The sequence below is a fragment of the Helianthus annuus genome, chromosome 16 (assembly GCF_002127325.2).
Source record: "Helianthus annuus cultivar XRQ/B chromosome 16, HanXRQr2.0-SUNRISE, whole genome shotgun sequence".
NCBI lineage: Eukaryota > Viridiplantae > Streptophyta > Magnoliopsida > Asterales > Asteraceae > Helianthus > Helianthus annuus.
In genome coordinates, this window is record NC_035448.2 from 204,768,233 (window position 1) to 204,786,945 (window position 18,713).

The 18,713-nt window shown below is 41.7% G+C and overlaps 1 protein-coding gene across 1 annotated transcript; it reads right to left on the reverse strand.

Moving 5' to 3' along the window:
* Positions 1-16,734: 16,734 nt before the first annotated feature.
* On the reverse strand, positions 16,735-18,428 carry LOC110920412 (berberine bridge enzyme-like 21). Its single transcript, XM_022164624.2, has one exon. It carries the CDS (start codon positions 18,343-18,345, stop codon positions 16,882-16,884), a length of 1,464 nt encoding a protein of 487 aa, XP_022020316.2. The 5' UTR covers positions 18,346-18,428; the 3' UTR covers positions 16,735-16,881.
* Positions 18,429-18,713: the final 285 nt, after the last annotated feature.

The following is an 18,713-nucleotide window of genomic DNA, read 5'->3' on the forward strand; positions in this document are numbered from 1 at the left end:
TGGTCCCCGTCAAGCCCCAGTTCAAGCCGCCGCTCATCAAGCTCTACTCCCAGCCCCTCAAGGCCAACCTGCAACTCAAGCCCCTGCGGTTAATGCTCGAGTCTGCTTTGCATGTAGTGATCCTAACCACTTTGCAAACATGTGCCCGAACAGGGTTGTGAAACAAGAACCCCAGCAGCAGCAGCAACAGCAGCAGCCTCAGCAGCAACAGCAAGCAGCCCGTGCCAGAACTTTTAACATTAACGCCCGTCAAGCTCAGGCTGACAACAACGTCGTTAATGGTACGTTCCTTGTGAATGGTATTTATGCATCATGTTTGTTTGATACTGGAGCCGATAACTGCTTTGTGTCGTTTGAATTCGAGAAGCTCCTTAGTCGTAAGCGCTCTTATCTCCCCTCGTCATTCGAAGTCGAAGTTGCTACTGGAAGAACCGTCGCAGTTAATTCTGTTCTTCGTGATTCTCGAGCTCAACAATCACATCTTCCCGATCAACCTTATTCCGATGCAACTCGGAAGTTTTGACGTCATAATAGGCATGGACTTTCTTCGTGAAAACCATGCTGAAGTTGTGTGTTTTGAAAAGATGATTCGATTCTCGCTCGCAAATGGTGATCTCTTATGTGTGTACGGTGAAACAGCTTCGAAAGGTCTCAAGCTCATGTCGTGCATCCAAGCTAGCAAGTATCTCTGCAAGGAATACAGAGCTTTCTTGGCCAACGTTGTAGTAGCGGAGAAGGAAAAGAAAAAGAAGGTTGAAGTCAAAGACGTCCTAGTGGTTCGTGAATTTCCTCAGGTGTTCCCTGATGATCTTCCCGGACTACCGCCAAGTCGTGATATCGACTTTCGTATCGACCTTATTCCTGGAGCTAACCCTGTTGCTAAAGCCCCTTATCGACTCACGCCATCCGAAATGAGGGAACTCTCAAACCAACTCCAGGAGCTACTTGAAAAAGGCTTTATTCGTCAAAAAGAAGGATAGGTCGTTCAGGATGTGCATCGACTATCAGGAATTGAATAAGCTGACCATCAAGAACCGCTATCCTCTACCTCGAATCGATGATTTGTTTGATCAGCTGCAAGGTGCATCGTGTTTCTCGAAGATCGATTTACGCTCAGGTTATCATCAGCTACGCATACAAGAAGAAGATATACCCAAAACCGCCTTTCGCACTCGCTACGGCCAATATGAGTTCGTTGTTATGCCTTTTGGTCTAACCAACGCACCCGCGGTTTTTATGGATCTGATGAATCGCGTGTGTAAGTCTTATCTTGACCGTTTCGTCATCGTGTTCATCGACGATGTCTTGATTTATTCCAAGTCGAAAGCCGAACACGCGCAACATCTACGTTTGGTTCTCGAGTTACTCCAGGGGAACCAACTCTATGCCAAGTTCTCCAAGTGCGAATTCTGGTTGGAGGAGGTTCAGTTTCTAGGTCACATCGTGAATAGTCAGGGTATTCATGTCGATCCCACGAAGATTGAAGCAGTTAAAAGCTAGATTACGCCAAAGAACCCGTCTGAAGTTCGTTCTTTTCTCGGACTAGCGGGCTATTATTGACGATTTATCGAAGGATTCTCTAAAATCGTTGTGCCGCTTACCGCTCTTACTCACAAAGACAGGTCTTTGTTTGGGGAACTGAACAAGAATATGCTTTTCAAACCCTTAAACGCAAGCTCTGCAATGCTCCTGTTCTCACGTTGCCAGATGGAAACAACGATTTCATTGTCTACTGTGATGCTTCTAACCTTGGGCTTGGTTGTGTTCTCATGCAACGGGACATGGTTATAGCTTACGCATCTCGTCAGCTCAAAATCCACGAGAAGAACTATACAACCCACGATCTCGAGCTAGGCGCAGTTGTTTTTGCATTGAAGATTTGGCGACACTACCTGTATGGTACCAAGTGTACGATCTTCACCGATCACAGGAGTTTACAACACATCTTTAATCAGAAAGAACTTAACATGCGTCAACGCCGATGGGTAGAACTTCTTAGCGATTACGGCTGTGAGATTCGTTATCACCCAGGCAAGGAAAATGTTGTAGCCGACGCACTCAGTAGGCGGAGTTATTTGCTAAGTATTCGCAATACCCAAGCCCAGCACAATCTCGAAGCTCTCATCCGCGAAGCCCAGCATGCCTGTTTTAACGAACGCACTTTGAAGAAGGAGAGAATCTATCACGATGGAGCTCAGCTTGTAAGCAAAGCAGATGGGATTTCCTATTATCTGGACCGAATTTGGATCCCTAAGCGGACCGATCTGCGAAAGATTATAATGAACGAAGCCCACAAATCCCGGTATTCTATTCATCCCGGTGCCGATAAAATGTACCAGGATCTTCGTTACAAGTACTGGTGGCCGGGTATGAAACGGGATATCGCTCTTTATGTTGGAAGTTGCCTGACTTATGCGAGAGTCAAGGCTGAACATCAACGACCTTCCGGCTTACTCGAACAACCTCCAATCCCTATATGGAAGTGGGAGAGTATAGCTATGGATTTCATAACCAAACTTCCGCCCACGCCATCAGGTCACGACAGCATTTGGGTTGTAGTTGATCGTCTGACCAAATCAGCCCACTTTTTGCCAATACGGGAAGACTACAAGGTAGAACGACTAGCCCGAATCTACACCGACGAGATCATTTGTAATCATGGTACGCCTCGTGACATCATTTCAGACCGTGATGCTCGGTTTACTTCGCGATTGTGGGAAACATTTCAAGCGGCTCTCGGTACGTCGCTTAACCTGAGTACTGCATTCCATCCTCAAACCGACGGACAGACTGAAAGAACGATCCGTACTCTTGAGGACATGCTCCGAGCGTGTGTCATAGACTTCGGTGGTAGTTGGAACAAATACCTACCATTAGTCGAATTCTCGTACAACAACAGCTATCATGCCAGCATACAAATGGCACCATTCGAGGCCCTATATGGAAGAAGATGTTGTTCGCCTATTGTATGGCACGAGATCGGTCACTCGCAATTAACCGGTCCCGAGTTACTACAAGAAACGACTGACAAAATCCTCCAGATTCGAGACAACTTGTGGAAAGCCAGGGATAGACAGAAAAGTTACGCCGATAGAAGACGCAAGCCCCTTGAATTTGACGTTGGCGACTACGTACTCCTAAAGGTATCACCTTGGAAGGGTGTGGTCAGATTCGGCAAGAAAGGGAAACTAGCGCCTCGATATGTTGGACCTTTTAAGATTCTGGAAAGGATCGGAAAAGTCTCCTACAAACTCGAACTACCGGAGGAACTTAGTAACGTCCACCCAACTTTCCATGTGTCAAACCTCCGAAAGTGTCTAGCTGATCATGATCTGATTGTACCGCTCGACGATCTTCAAGTAAACGAAAAGCTACACTTCGTGGAAAAGCCTGTCGAAATCATGGATCGCCAAACCAAGCAACTCAGGCGCTCGCGCATCCCTATCGTGAAAATCCGATGGGAAGGCAAACGAGGCGCGAAGTTCACTTGGGAACTCGAAAGCGACATGAAGGCCAAGTACCCGCAGTTGTTCAAATGAAGATCTGGAGCGTCAGATTGGTAATTCACGGTGTTGTGCAGTTTCGAGCCTAATTTCGGGACGAAATTCCCTAAACAAGGGGAGGCTGTAACACCCCGTGTTTTCGAATGTCAAAGTCAAAGTCAAAGTCCAAGTCAACTTTGACTTCTTTGACTGTAATTAGTCTATTTTATGTTTTACTTGTATTATGTGGAGTAAGTGTTGTTAATCAGAATGAATCGAAGTAATCGAATGTTTAATCGACGCGAACCGATTTACGACTGTGAATAGTAGGAAGTAACAATGCGATAAAGTTAACTAATCAGTAATCAAACCAATCTAACCATCATCAAACTCGAATCTCGAATTACGCGTACTTTGGTTGTTGTTATACGTGTGTGTGTGCCTTACGTGTTACCTGTGCGTGTTACTTTATGTTTGGTGATCAATCGAAACTCGAATCGAAACTCGAAACTCAAATCGAATACACTCGAAATCGAATGGTAACGAGAGGATAGTGTGAAGCATAGATGATTGTATGTTAGATATAGTAGTTGGGACTAAAAGTAATTTGAATAGGAAACTCTATCGTACTCGTATCGCCTTCAATCGAAATCGAAATATCGAAAGTCGTCGCACCGAACACTCGAACCAGGCTGTTGATCGATCAGGCTGTCAGCCGATCGAACAGCCCAGCCGATCGGACGGACTGTCCGATCGAGCAGGCTGTCCGATCGGGATGCCTGGCCGATCGGCCAGCCCTGTCCTCTTTTGGAGCCTATAAATAGGGCTGTCATTGTCATTCTTTCCACTTTTGGAAACTCTCTGACCGACTAGCTCGTGCTCCTCACCTTTTCTCAGATTTCTTCCAATTTCGATAAGTTTTCCTCCTAAATCTTGTACTTTCTTGGTCAAAACATGCTCCTACACCTTTCTATCTTTCAAATCTTGATTTCTAACCGTGAAATCATCAAGATCTAAGCATTCTAGGATGATGTCATCATGGTGTTCTTCTAGAACATCATGTTTTGGCCTCAATCCACCATGAATAGCTCGGATCTAACCGATTTCCACATAAACAAGCTGAGATCTATCAAAGATATAAACATTTACATGATGTGAAGGATTGAAAGAAGGATTTCCAACTTTCTTTCAACTCTTTTACACTCAATGCCTTCGAACCGGTAGAAACGGAGCTTGAGTCAACTCACCAATCATTCTAGTTGATGAGTGGTTCAAGATTCGAATTCTATCTACGAGGTTCACCGACTTCGGGTTAAACATCGAACCGCCGTTCCGAACCGTTCACCGGCCGGACTTGGGTGATTCCTGTCCGAACAGGGGAAACAAGTAAGAACGAAGGTTCCATTGTTCAGCTCGTTGTCAAACTACCTCAATACAACGTCAAATAATCAGAACAGTCAAGTGTTAGACGAACAAGCCAATCAGGTCAGGATGCTGACCGAATGGTTAGGCTGTTCGAACGAACAGCCCAACCGATCGGACATGTCAGCCGATCGACAAGGTCAGCCGATCGGCTAGCATATGGCCCCCCATTTTGACAACTCCATGAAGTATAGTATTGAACGAGGTGGTGTTCGATCGAACGAGCTGTTTGATAACATTACTCATCGGATCATGAGATACTGTGCTTCGACCCTAAATCAATTTTCAATTCGTTGGACGTATTGTAATGCCACCCGATCGAGCATGCTGTTCGATCGAGTGACATCCTGTGTTGAGGACTACAACTGAAGTTCCTGACCGATCGGTTAAGCCGGCCGATCGAACAGACCGTTCGATCGATCGACCTGAAAGGTAAGAACACTTCAGTGTTCTCAAATACTACAACGAAAACTTCAAAAGGTCAAACCATCATACACAAACACATCCTACTCAAAGGAAGAAACAATCCACTCGAACAGTCCAGCCGATCGAGCCTACCGGCCGATCGAACAGACTGTCCGAACGGATCTTCCAGCCGAACGAACAACCCGCTCGATCGAACCTGTTGTTCGATCGATCAGGATGTTCGACCCACCTACATTTGTTTTCTTTTTACGTGTATTCATCGTTACGCTATCGAACTGTTCAGGCTAACCCTACTCTCAAGCGCTCCTTTCAATCCATCAATCAATCGCTGTGAGTATACTCGATCCCTTTTTGCTTTAGCACTTTTGGGTATTACATACGTTATTTATCAAAATCACAAATCGATCACACTACTCACTTATTTGAACGCTAACCAATATGCATGTATTACGTGACTAAATGAATGCTTGTTGATTGTGTTTACACGTGGAATGCTGTCTACCTGCCTTAAGGACGTAGTACTATAGTTTGGACTCAGCACCCGTTCACACGGGGGTTGTTAAGGACAATTACTTGCATGGATTACGGTGGTAATCATGTATTACGAACTGTCTCGGACAGTCAACCCGCAGTCACTGGTATCGATAGGTCCATGTCGTTAATTAACGTGCTTCGTTTTCCTCTGTGTACGTGCTGGTTATGCGTAAACTATTCGAACTCTATATGCTATTATCAAACTTGTATGCTCACCTTTACATTTTATGTATTGACTTTATTTTAACGTATGTGACAGGTGTTTAAGATGTTTGCTTGCTAGGAAAGCGAGGCTAGAATAAAGCTCTAGAGGCCCCCAACAAATAGTTGTCTGTCAGGAAAGGGCAACTAGAGCATACTTGTTTGTAGATCTTGTCAGGCTGGGTCTTTAGGAGCATTTGATCAATATTTATTTGTTTTATTTAAATCTGAGTTGTCGGAACAGAGTATTTGACTGGTTGTTATCTGTAATAATATATTGTATTATTTGGGACACGGTATGGGACGTGTTATTTAAACTGAATAGTGATAATAATTGTTATGGAAACTTCTGGACAATCTGTTTCGCTCAGTGCCATGCCCCGATGATTCCGCCATCGGTTGGGGTGTGACAGGCACCCTGAGCTGCCACGTGGCAGACTCGTGTGAAGGCTATAAACCGCGAATCTGCAACCCTAGCCCCTATGCCCCTAGCTCGCGGGCCGCATAAGAGCAGCTCTTGGCTTACGCGGGGCGCGAGGTCCTGCCCGACCAACCCTATATAATGGGAGCTCAGCAGTTCATTTTCGTCGCTCATTTCCCTCGAATTGTCTCTCAATTTCTGTAGTGTAATCACAATACCCAGGTATTATACCCACTAATATAGCGAAGCCCTACCTCGTTGTAAGTATCATAACCCCCGGTTACGTATTAGATACGCTGCCCAATTGATTGAGGATTCCGTAACGGCTGTCGAGGCTCTGCCCGACGTAGTCGTTGGAGTTCTGTCTCGGGGAGGGTATAACTAATGTAAATATTGGGTTATTATACTAAGGCGTGTGCATTGTGTAATTAATAGATAATCACCAGGAAATCACCAAGGAAAACCCTAAGTTAGCAATGTGAGTAATCTCCTTTTTGCAAACTGTTTTTACAAAACCTCAAATGATTTACATTATATTAAACAATGATTAAGTATTTGTATTCTACAATTATCATCGGTATATTGGGGTTTTGTATACAAAATTTGTTACTACACTCTGAGTAGTAACATGACCAGAAGTCGGGTTGACAGTACCATGGGTGGTAATTAAAGTAGAGAATAAACAAATGTAACTGCGCGACCGCCCTCAATGCTGTAAACAGTTTTACCTGGCTTGATTAAATTGGGATTCACTCACCAGTATTTTCCACTAACAAAATGTTTTTAAACGCGTTTCAGGTAACAACATGTGAAAGCCAAATAGAAGCTAGCTGGACAGCACTGAAGGTTTGGAAAAGTGGCTATAAAAGTTACCTAAATAAGGAGATGTTTTTATTTAAATAAAATAGGGTTTATCCATATAAAAATGTGTGTACTGGAAACTTGGGAATTTCCCATGTGTTTAATATTATAAAAGTGTGGTATTTTACCCCAGATAAAATATTTCCTAACTACGGTCCTGATGTAAATTCCGCTGCCAAACTGATAAACACCGATACCATTGAAACTTGCCGCGACCGCCTGTTCCCGGGTAATTAGGGGACGGGGGTTGCGACAGAAGGTGGTATCAGAGCTACAGCCACTGATTCAGCCACAGAAATGTTCTGCTGACACCAAAATATTATTCAATATGTTAGGAAATATTTATATGGATACGTGCATATCTGTATATCATTGTTGTGTGTTATTTGACTATTTGTTAGTTTACAGTATGAGCGACCAAGGACCTTCAGACGCTTACCGTCAGTTGTCCAGCTCACCTAGGGACGAAGGAACCTCTTCACAGCCTACCCCCTCGGGGTATTCGGCTGACACCGAAGAAGGGATTTTCGTGTTCAAAGCACAATCTGAAGAGCCATTCCCTCTTAAGAAGAGAGGATGGTTCAGCAGAGGAGCTCATGAACGTAGAAAAAGGATGAGAAAACTTCAGCAGCAGCGTGCTTTAGTAGCCGCGGATAGAGAAATGAATGCTCAGTCACAGGATATGATCAATAGGAGACTAGCCAATTTCCACATATTAGCCACTACAGCTGCAGACCCGAATCTAGAACAACTCATAGCACCCCAACCATTAACACTATTTCCCACATAACCTATGGATTTGGAACCAAACCCTGTAGACCAAATTCCAATGCCTGATTTTGACCTAGCAGAAATACCTAGAGTACCAGTACCCCATCCCCAGACTATGACCCATGGTTTGATGACCATAGAGATTATGAACAACGCTACCCAATACCAGATGAACCCATGCCAAACCTAGCAGCCTACCCAAACTTGGACCCCTTGGACCCATATTTTGATAATGACCAATATATCAGGGAAATCCTAGAAAACCCGTACCCGCACGAGGAGCCCATGCCCCAGTTCCCAAACCCAATACCAGCACCCGCACCACCCATGAGCACTGAGAATGTGCAAGAACTCTGTATTCAATTCCAGTTGTATTTGTAATAGATATAGATGCATATATAAAATAGAGTAAAGGTCGAAATGTTCGACGATTTTGATCAATTTGCTTGTTGTGTGATTGGTTGCATTAAATATTATCTTATAATATTAATATGTGGTACATGTTTAAAATTCAGATGGACAATGAAATGAATCAAGAAAACCAGCATAACGATAATAATGGAAACCAAGTAGATAACAGTGTCATCTAACACATAGTGGCACAAGGGATTATAGAGGCAATGCCATATATTATCAAAACGGTTAAGGAAGCGGATGATAAAAGTAATAATGGCAGTAAACGACCTACTGAACCAGAACACAGCGTAAACAATGGACCCATACTTCAAGTGCCCATTCCAAAACGAAGAAGAACCATGTCTTATGGTTGTTCTTACAAAGAATTCTGGTCCTGTAAACCAATAGAATTCTTGGGCAATGAAGGACCCATTGCAGCCCCACGCTGGATAGAAAAGACTGAGGCAGTCTTAAAGATAAGGAAGTGCGCAGAAGAGGATAAGATAATGTTTGCCTCCAATCTGTTTAAGAACTCAACATTAGAATGGTGGAACACTATCCTCCAGTCTAGGGGAAGTGACAGGGTCTACAATATGGAATAAGAAGAATTTAAGAATATGGTGGAAAGGAAATTCTGTCCTCCCAATGAAAAAGAACAGATAGCAAATAAGTTCTTAAACCTTAGAATGACTGGAGTGGATAGTAAGGGTTACACTACTACATTCTTCGAATATGCTAGAATAGTGCCAACCCTTGCATCACCAGAACCAGTATTAATCTCCCGTTACATCTGGGGATTAATCAGTGAGATTAAGCATGTAGTCAAGGCAGCTAGACCCCAAACCATAGAAGAAGCTTTAGAACTAGCAAGTACCTTGACCGTTGAATTAGTACGTACTCGAGAAGAGGACCAGAGGAGGAACCTAGCTCAAAGGCTTACCCAGGAATTTCGCTATGGAAATCCCAACCGTGGGAAAAATGTAGGTTCTACCTCTGCACCTTACTGTAAAGCCTGCAAGAAAAAGCATTCAGGAAGATGCTCCACCTACTGCAACTTCTGCAAGATACCAGGACACAAAGAAGAAGATTATAGGAAGAAACCTAGTAATGGAGTGTGCTTCAAATGTGGAGAAAAAGGGCACATCAAGCCACACTGTCCGAAAGTAGCTCCAGCCATGAACAACAAGACTATTAAAAATGCTAGAGCATTTATTCTGACTGCAGAAGAAGCAAAGATGACCCTGGACGTGATTGCCGGTACGTTTTTAGTTAATGATGTTTTTGCCAAAATATTATTTGACTCTGGTGCGAACCAAAGTTTTATTAATACTTCATTTTGCAAACTTCTCAATCAACCATTAACTAAACTCCCACAAGAATGTCTAGTAGAGACAGCAAATGGAGAAACCATTAAGATTATCGAAATCTTGCAGGGAGCAAGAATAGAATTTTTAAATCAAAAGTTTATTGCAAACCTTTACCCAATGAATCTGGCAGATTTGATGTTGTATTAGGAATAGATTGGTTAATAGCCAATAAATCCAGTATTTTATGTGATCAAAAGTCAATACAAGTAAATTCACCAAAGGGTGAAAAGATCACAATCAAAGGAGATAAGCCGTCTAGATCCACAAAATTCATATATGTGATGAAAACGACCAGTTATGTAAGAAAAAGATCATTAGTGTATTTGATTTCCATAATCATTAACACTAAAGGAAAGGAACTGAAAGATATTCCCGTAGTATCTCAGTTTCCAGATGTGTTTCCAGAAAAATCACAAGGACTACCACCAGACAGGGAAGTCGAATTTAGAATCCATTTGCTACAAGGGACAACACCAATCGCCAAAGTCCCTTACCGTTTGGCACCTGCGGAAATGCAAGAGTTAAAGAAACAATTAGATGAATTGTTGGAGAAGGATTCATACAGCCAAGCTCATCGCCATGGGGAGCACCGATCTTATGCAAGAGTTAAAGAAACAGTTAGATGAATTGTTGGAGAAGGATTCATACAGCCAAGCTCATCGCCATGGGGAGCACTGATCTTATTTGTCAAGAAGAAAGGCGGGTCAATGCGTATGTGCATTGATTACCGTGAATTGAATAAAGTCACGATTAAAAATCGGTACCCATTACCGAGAATCGATGATTTATTTGATCAACTGCAAGGAGCTTGATTTTTCTATAAAATCGATTTACGTTCAGGATATCATCAATTAAAGGTACAGGAATAGGACATTCCTAAGACCGCTTTCAGAATAAGGTATGACCATTATGAATTTACTGTCATGCCATATGGTTTAACCAATGCCCCAGCTGCATTTATGGACATGATGAACCGAATATGTAAGTCATATTTGGATAATTTCATAATTGTCTTTATAGATGATATTCTCATTACTCTAAGAGTAAAGAGGAACATGCAGCGCATCTGCACGCACTCCTAAACTTGCTGAGAAAAGAAAAGCTTTACGCTAAATTTTCAAAATGCGAATTCTGGTTAGAAGAAGTACAGCTTCTTGGACATTTAGTCAATCATGAAGGAATTCATGTGGATCCCACAAAGATTGAGGAAATTACCAAATGGAAAACCCCTGAGTCACCAACCGAGGTTAGAAGTTTCCTAGGATTGGCCGGTTATTGTAGAAGATTTATCCGAGATTTTTCTAGAATAGCCATTCCCTTAACTAAGCTAACCTGTAAATCTGTTAAGTTTGAATGGGGACCAAAGCAAGAAGAAGCCTTTATAATTCTTAAGCAGAGATTAACCAACTCACCCATATTAGCGTTACTAGAAGGAACTGAAGACCTTGTAATCTATTGTGACGCTTCTAAGTTAGGTTATGGATGTGTGTTGATGCAACATCAAAAGGTTATAGCATATGCATCTAGACAACTTAAGAGTCATGAAGAGAATTATTCAACCCATGATTTGGAATTAGGGGCCATAATTTTTTTCCCTTAAGATTTGGAGACATTACCTTTACGGTAGTAAGTTTACCATTTTCATTGATCATAAGAGTTTGAGATATGTCTTCGGGTAGAAGGAATTAAACATGAGACAGAGACGCTGGATGGAAGTTCTTAGTGATTATGATTGTAATATCCAGTATCATGCAGGAAAGGCAAATGTAGTTGCTGATGCTTTTAGTCGAAAATATCACGAAAAGCCAAAAAGAGTGCGTTCTCTTAAATTAAATATATAAGTAGATTTAAAGAACAGATTAGAGAAGCACAGGAATCAGTAATCAAGGATGATACTGAAAACTGAAAGCAATGATTAAGGAATTAGAACAAGGAACAGATGGAATTTGGATATTCCATAAGAAAAGAGTGTGGATACCCAAATTAGGAAACCTACGCCACCGTATATTAGAGGAAGCCCATAAGTCTAAGTATACGATGCACCCTGGAAGTGATAAGATGTATCAGGACTTAAGAAAGAATTTTTGGTGGATAGGAATGAAAAAGGATAGAGCAACTTATATTTCTAAGTGTCTAACCTGTTCACAAGTTAAAGCTGAACACTAGAAACCCTCAGGTTTATTGCAACAGTTAGAAATGTCGGTATGGAAATGGGAATTAATAACAATGGATTTTGTTACCAAATTACCCAAGACAAGAAAAGGTAATGATACAATCTGGGTTATTGTAGACAGGTTAACTAAGTCAGCTCATTTCTTACCAATGAAGGAAACTTTCAGTATGGAACAGTTAGCAAAGTTGTATGTAAATGAAATAGTTTCATTACATGGAATTCCTTTATCAATTGTTTCTGATAGAGATAGCCGTTTTACCTCTTATTTTTTGACAAGTTTCCAAAAAGCAATGGGAACCAAGCTGAATCTAAGCACTGCTTATCATCCTCAAACGGACGGACAAAGCGAAAGGACAATTCAGACGACGGAGGATATGCTTAGAGCTTCTGTAATTGATTTCGGAGGTAATTGGGACGATCACTTACCCTTGATAGAATTTTCTTACAATAACAGCTATCATACTAGTATCAATGCTGCACCATTCGAAGCACTTTATGGACGAAAGTGCCGAACTCCAGTCTGTTGGGCAGAAATTGGAGAAAACCACTATCTGGACCTGAGATCGTACAAGAAACAACGGACAAAATCATTCAAGTCAAGGAACGACTGAAAGCAGCACGTGATCGACAGAAGAGTTATGCTGATAACAGGCGAAAGCCGTTGGAGTTTCAAGTAGGAGACAAGGTGTTATTGAAAGTCTCTCCATGGAAAGGAGTGGTAAGATTCATCAAGAGGGGAAAGCTAAGCCCCAGGTATGTTGGACCTTTTGAGATTATCAGAAGAATAGGACCTGTAGCTTATCAGCTACAACTGCCAGAGGAAATGACAGGAATACATGATGTATTTCATGTATCTAATCTCAAAAAGTGCTTAGCCGATGAATCATTAGTAGTGCCTCTTAAGGATATAGAGGCAAATGAAAAATTAAAGCTTATAGAGAAGCCTCTATAAATTGAAGACAAGAAAGTCAAGAATCTAAACACAAGAGATTAATTCTGGTTAAAGTGAGATAGGACTCCAAGAGAGGACCAGAATACACTTGGGAGCTTGACTCAGAGATGCAGAGAAAATATCCACACCTATTCTAGTAGACCTCGAGGACGAGTTCTAAAACAAGGCAGGGAGGATATAACAACCCTCCAAAATTATTTTCAACACCCCTAATATATTTAGAATGTGCCTATACGTCCTAAAATACACCCCGTATACGAAAACCGGTCCCGAATACCTTTATTTTCGTAAAAATTAAATAAAATCAAGTTTTAAGGGGAGCTCGCGGGCCGCGAAGGCTTTGCCTTAAGGCTACGCGGGGCGCGATAGCCAACCCACCAGGCGGCACCCTGAGCTGCCACGTGGCAGACTCGTGCCAAGGCTATAAACCGCGAATCAGCAACCCTAGCCCCTATGCCCCTAGCTCGTGGGCCGCGTAAGAGTAGCCCTTGGCTTACGCGGGGTACGAGGGCCTGCCCGACCAGCCCTATATAATGGGAGCTCAGCAGTTCATTTTCGTCGCTCATTTCCCTCGAATTCTCTTTCAGTTTATGTAGTGTAATCACAATACCTGGGCATTATACCCACTAATATAGTGAAGCCCTGCCTCGTTGTAAGTATCATAACCCCCAGTTACGTATTAGATACGCTGCCCGATTGATTGAGGATTCTGTAACGGCTGTCGAGGCTCTGCCCGACGTAGTCGTTGGAGTTCTGTCTCGGGGAGGGTATAACTAATGTAAATATTGGGTTATTATACTAACGCATGTGCATTGTGTAATTAATAGATAATCACCAGGAAATCACAAAGGAAAACCCTAAGTTAGCAATGTGAGTAATCTCCTTTTTGCAAACTGTTTTTACAAAACCTCAAATGATTTACATTATAATAAACAGTGATTGAGTATTTGTATTCTACAATTATCGTCGGTATGTTGGGGTTTTGTATACAAAATTTGTTACTACACTCTGAGTAGTAACATGACCACAACTCGGGTTGACAGTACCGTGGGTGGTAATTAAAGTAGAAAATAAACAAATGTAATTGCGCGACCGCCCTCAATGCTGTAAACGGTTTTACCTGTCTTGATTAAATTGGGATTCACTCACCAGTATTTCCCACTGACAAAATGTTTTTAAACGTATTTCAGGTAACAACACGTGAAAGCCAAATAGAAGCCAGCTGGATAGCACTGAAAGCTTGGAAAAGTGGCTATAAAAGTTACCTAAATAAGGAGATGTTTTTATTTAAATAAAATAGGTTTTATCCCTATACAAATGTGTGTACTTGAAACTTGGGAATTTCCCATGTGTTTAATATTATAAAAGTGTGGTCTTTTACTCAGATAAAATATTTACTAACTACGGTCCTGATGTATATTCCACTGCCAAACTGATAAACACCGATACCACTGAAACTGGTCGTGGCCGCCCGTTCCTGGGTAATTAGGGGACGGGGGTTGCGACACTGCCTGAATCAGTCATTGGAGTTCTGTCTCGTGTTACACCCGATTGATCTAGGACTCCGTAACGCATGTCAAGGCTCTGCCTGACTCGGTCGTTGGAGTTCTGTCTCGTGTTACACCCGATTGATCTAGGACTCCGTAATGCATGTCAAGGCTCTGCCTGACTCAGTCATTGGAGTTCTGTCTCCAGTTGTACAGTTAATGTGATTTGGGTTATTTTACTAACACGTGTGCATTGTTTAATTTTAATAGATAATAACCAGGAGATTCACCAGGAAGCCTTAGTTTTAACTAAATAAACAAAGTGAGTACATCTTACTTTTTGTCACCTTTTTGTAAATCTTTTTGTGAGTCATTCTCGTTTTCTACCAAACTGTTTTACCAAACCTCAAATGTTTTCAATTATACTTAACAGTAATTGAGTCTTTGTAATTCTACAGTTAGTGCCGGTATGTTGGGGTTTTGTATACATTACTTGAAACTCGTTACTATTGCGAATAGTAGCATGACCACAAGTCAGGATTGACAGTACAAAAGGGGTAATTGGATAGATATAAACAATGTAAATGTGGATGCTCTCAACTACTGTAAAGATTATAAAACTGTTTTGATTAAACTGGGATGCACTCACTAGTATTTCTTGCTGATAAAATCTTTTTAAAACGTGTTTTAGGTAACTTAATGTGAAGCTAAATAGAAGCCAGCTGGAGAGCAATGAAGGCTTAAAGTTGTGGCTATAAAAGTTACCAAATAAGAAACGGAGTTTATGTTTTCTATAATTAGGATTTATCCCTATAAATGTATTGTCAAATGAACTTGGATTTTATCCCATTTATTATATTAAAAATTTGGTGTTTAACTCTGATAAAAAATATTTTCTAACTACGGTCCTGATGTATGAATTCCGCTGCCATATTGATAAACATCGATACCATCTGACTGGTTCGCGGCACCCGCTCCCGGGGCAGGGGTCGGGGGCTGCGACAAATACCTACTATTAGCGACGACACTATTAGCGACGACCTAGAGCAATAGCGACGACAAGCAATGAAGTCGCCCCTATTGCTTCATGGCGTCGCTATTAGCGTCGTTGCTAATACTCGATCCTTGTGAAGCTGAAAAGGCATTGATCTTGGCCCTTGATGAGAGGATGATCTAGTGGCTTGGGTTCTTTCCTGACTCAAAAAAAACACATTCTTCATTTTAAACCTATCTTCTTCATCACATACTTCATCTTCTCTAGTCTTCAATCACACACCAACAAGCTCAACCATAGCCATCATGAAGATGCCACAACCGTGAAGTTACCACCACCGTGAAGCTACCGCCACCGGACCACCACCACTGTCAAGCTCCACCACCACCATTGGACTGCCACCGTCAAGCTCCACCACTACCACCGGACTGCCACCGTCAAGCTCCACCACTACCACAAGACCGCCATCGTGAAGCTCCACCACCACCACCGGACCACCGCCATCAGCTCTGTCACTATCTCCTTTTTACCTCTTGTAAATCATGTAGTGTTTATTATAGAAATCATATTATGTAAATCTGATTTTAATGAAAAAAAGTAGTGTTTTGCTTCAGTTTTCGAGTTCAAACATGTGTGCTAACATATTGATGGTCTTTTGTTGGTTTGAAAGTTGATTAAGCTATCTCCGGTGAAGTTTCAGGCAAAGCTCCGGCGAAAGCATTAGCGGCAACGGTATCATTAGCGGCGACAAAAAGGGCAATAGCGACCGATCTATACCGGCGACATGTCGCCGCTAATACCAATACTGGCGACAAAAGGGTTTTTAGCGGCGACAAGTGACGCCGCTAAATGTACCCGTTTTTTTGTAGTGTTAAATGTGAAGTGCCGGGGCTGTTTGGTAGCCTCTGAATGGTCATTAAGAGGCTACCTCTTAATGGAACTATTAAGAATTTTACCAATGAGAAGGTGGAAGAATGTGACATGTGATGATTTACGATTCAGATGTTACCTCTTAACCATTCAGACTTGAGGTTACCTCTTATTCATTCAGAGGTTTTAAACCATTAAGAGGTTGCATCTGAATGGTCATTAAGAGGCTACCAAACAGCCCTGAAGTGTATGGCACGTGAAGAAGGTAATGTAAGTTGTGAATAAGCATATGCCATATACAAAGTGAAGTATTTACATGTAACCAAAAAAAACACCTCAATATACTCACGCACTAACAAGGATCTAGTGTGCTAAAATTAAAAAAAAAAGTATGATTTTAGTTATTAAGTATGATTAACAAGTAACAATCCCTAACTATCATTAAAGGAATAATAAGGATTATCATTGGGTGTTTATTATTATTCCAAACATTTGCATCTACTTCATCATATTCTTCTTCTCCTTCATAGAGTAGGAATACTTTGTTCATTTGTAAAGAAATTATCACGATCCACCGTCGTCTTCACTTTAACCAACCGATCAAAATTCCCCTTGAAATACTTTTCTCCATAAACTTTAGCATCTTCATAACTATTATTCCCCACAAAACTAGTACCAATATCAAGATCCCTATAGTTCAAATATGCCCCTCTAAGATTCTTCGACACAAACGGAGTCATGAACTCATATAAAACCCTACTTTGATTAACATAATATTCTTCAGCTTCTGCTCCTTCTTTATCCCAGTTAACACTATACTGAATCTTGAAAATGTTTCCAGCTCGATGCGGAAACGGAGTCTCCGACTCTCCAATCTCGCTCATTCGCCCACCATACGGGTTGAACACCAGCTCCACCACCTTTAGTTCCACCATCTTTTTCCATAAAGATTCAAACCCATTTCTAGGAATTAGGGTTTGCATGTAATCTGACTTTCTTTTTGAGAATTTTGGTGAATACTTTCTTTCCAGTAAGATCTCCACTGGATTGTTAACATTGCTCGACCAGAACAGCTCGGATTCGATCCAACTCATCATCTTGCAATCGGATATTTGTATACCGAGTTCGGGAAACCCTGAGTTCATTACATTAACAAGACGTTCGGAGTTTCCTAGGAAAAAGGCTGTGAAAGATGCATGGATTGTGTTTTTGGTGTTGTCGGGTTTAAGGTTTAATCTAATGAATAGATCTCTGTCAATCTTGTCGGCTACGTGTTGCCAGCTGTATACGATGTCAGTATCGTTTTGTTGGAAGGTTTTCGATACTCGAAAAACGGTGACAGTTTCGGGGACTCGAACAAGGTGTAGTTTGTAAGAGATGACAACTCCAAAGCTTGCCCCTCCTCCTCCTCGGATGGCCCAAAATAGATCTTCTCCCATTGATTTTCGGGTCAAAACCCGAGCGTTAACGTCAACTATGGTCGCATCGATGATGTTATCAACGGTTAACCCGTATTTTCGCATTAAAACACCGTACCCGCCTCCACTTATATGTCCCCCAATTCCGACGGTGGGGCATACGCCAGCCGGGAATGCGTGCACTTTGCTTTTGTTCCATATGTTGTAGTAAAGCTCTCCGATGGTGGCGCCTACTTGAACCGTTGCTGTTTCGTCCTCGATGTTGACGTTAATCGACTGAAGGTTCGACATGTCAAGTAGAAGAAAGTTAATGTCGGATACATAAGACAGTCCTTCAAAATCGTGACCACCGCTACGAATTCTGAGGTTCATACCCATGTTTTTGGTGCATAGGATAGTTGACTGGACATGGGGTACGTGTAACGGGGTCACTATGATTACGGGTTTTAGAGTTGATGATGTGTTGAACCTTTTATTTCGGATGTAGGCTTGTAATGTTGACGAGTATGATGAATTTTTTGGGTTGTAGATTAACGATGAGACATGATCTGAGGAGTTTCGTTTCGACATACACCCTAGAAAGGTCTCATAGACTGAACCATCTATAGCGGATGTGACAGATTGAAAAATTAACGGTAGCACTAACAGTAACAGAGGTAAACGGTAAGAACACTTGAATACATTCATCTGGGGGATGAGAAAGAATATCAAAACGTTTTGTTTCTTAAGTTATTGAAGATGTGATCAAGAAAATAATAAATATATACTAATACAATTAATCAAAAGGTATCTTTGTCTTAGTTTTATTAACTTTGGCCGGCTTATATGAAACATTGTTGTGTCCATAGCATAAATGTCATCGATCTGTAAAGTTGGATTTTGGCTTGCACTTGTGTTGTTTAGCGAAAGTGCAACAAACTCCATCAACCCAATTCGAT

Bases quoted from the DNA above. Each gene is read 5' to 3' on its own strand.
- LOC110920412 (XM_022164624.2), bottom strand. From the start codon at position 18,345: ATGTCGAAACGAAACTCCTCAGATCATGTCTCATCGTTAATCTACAAC.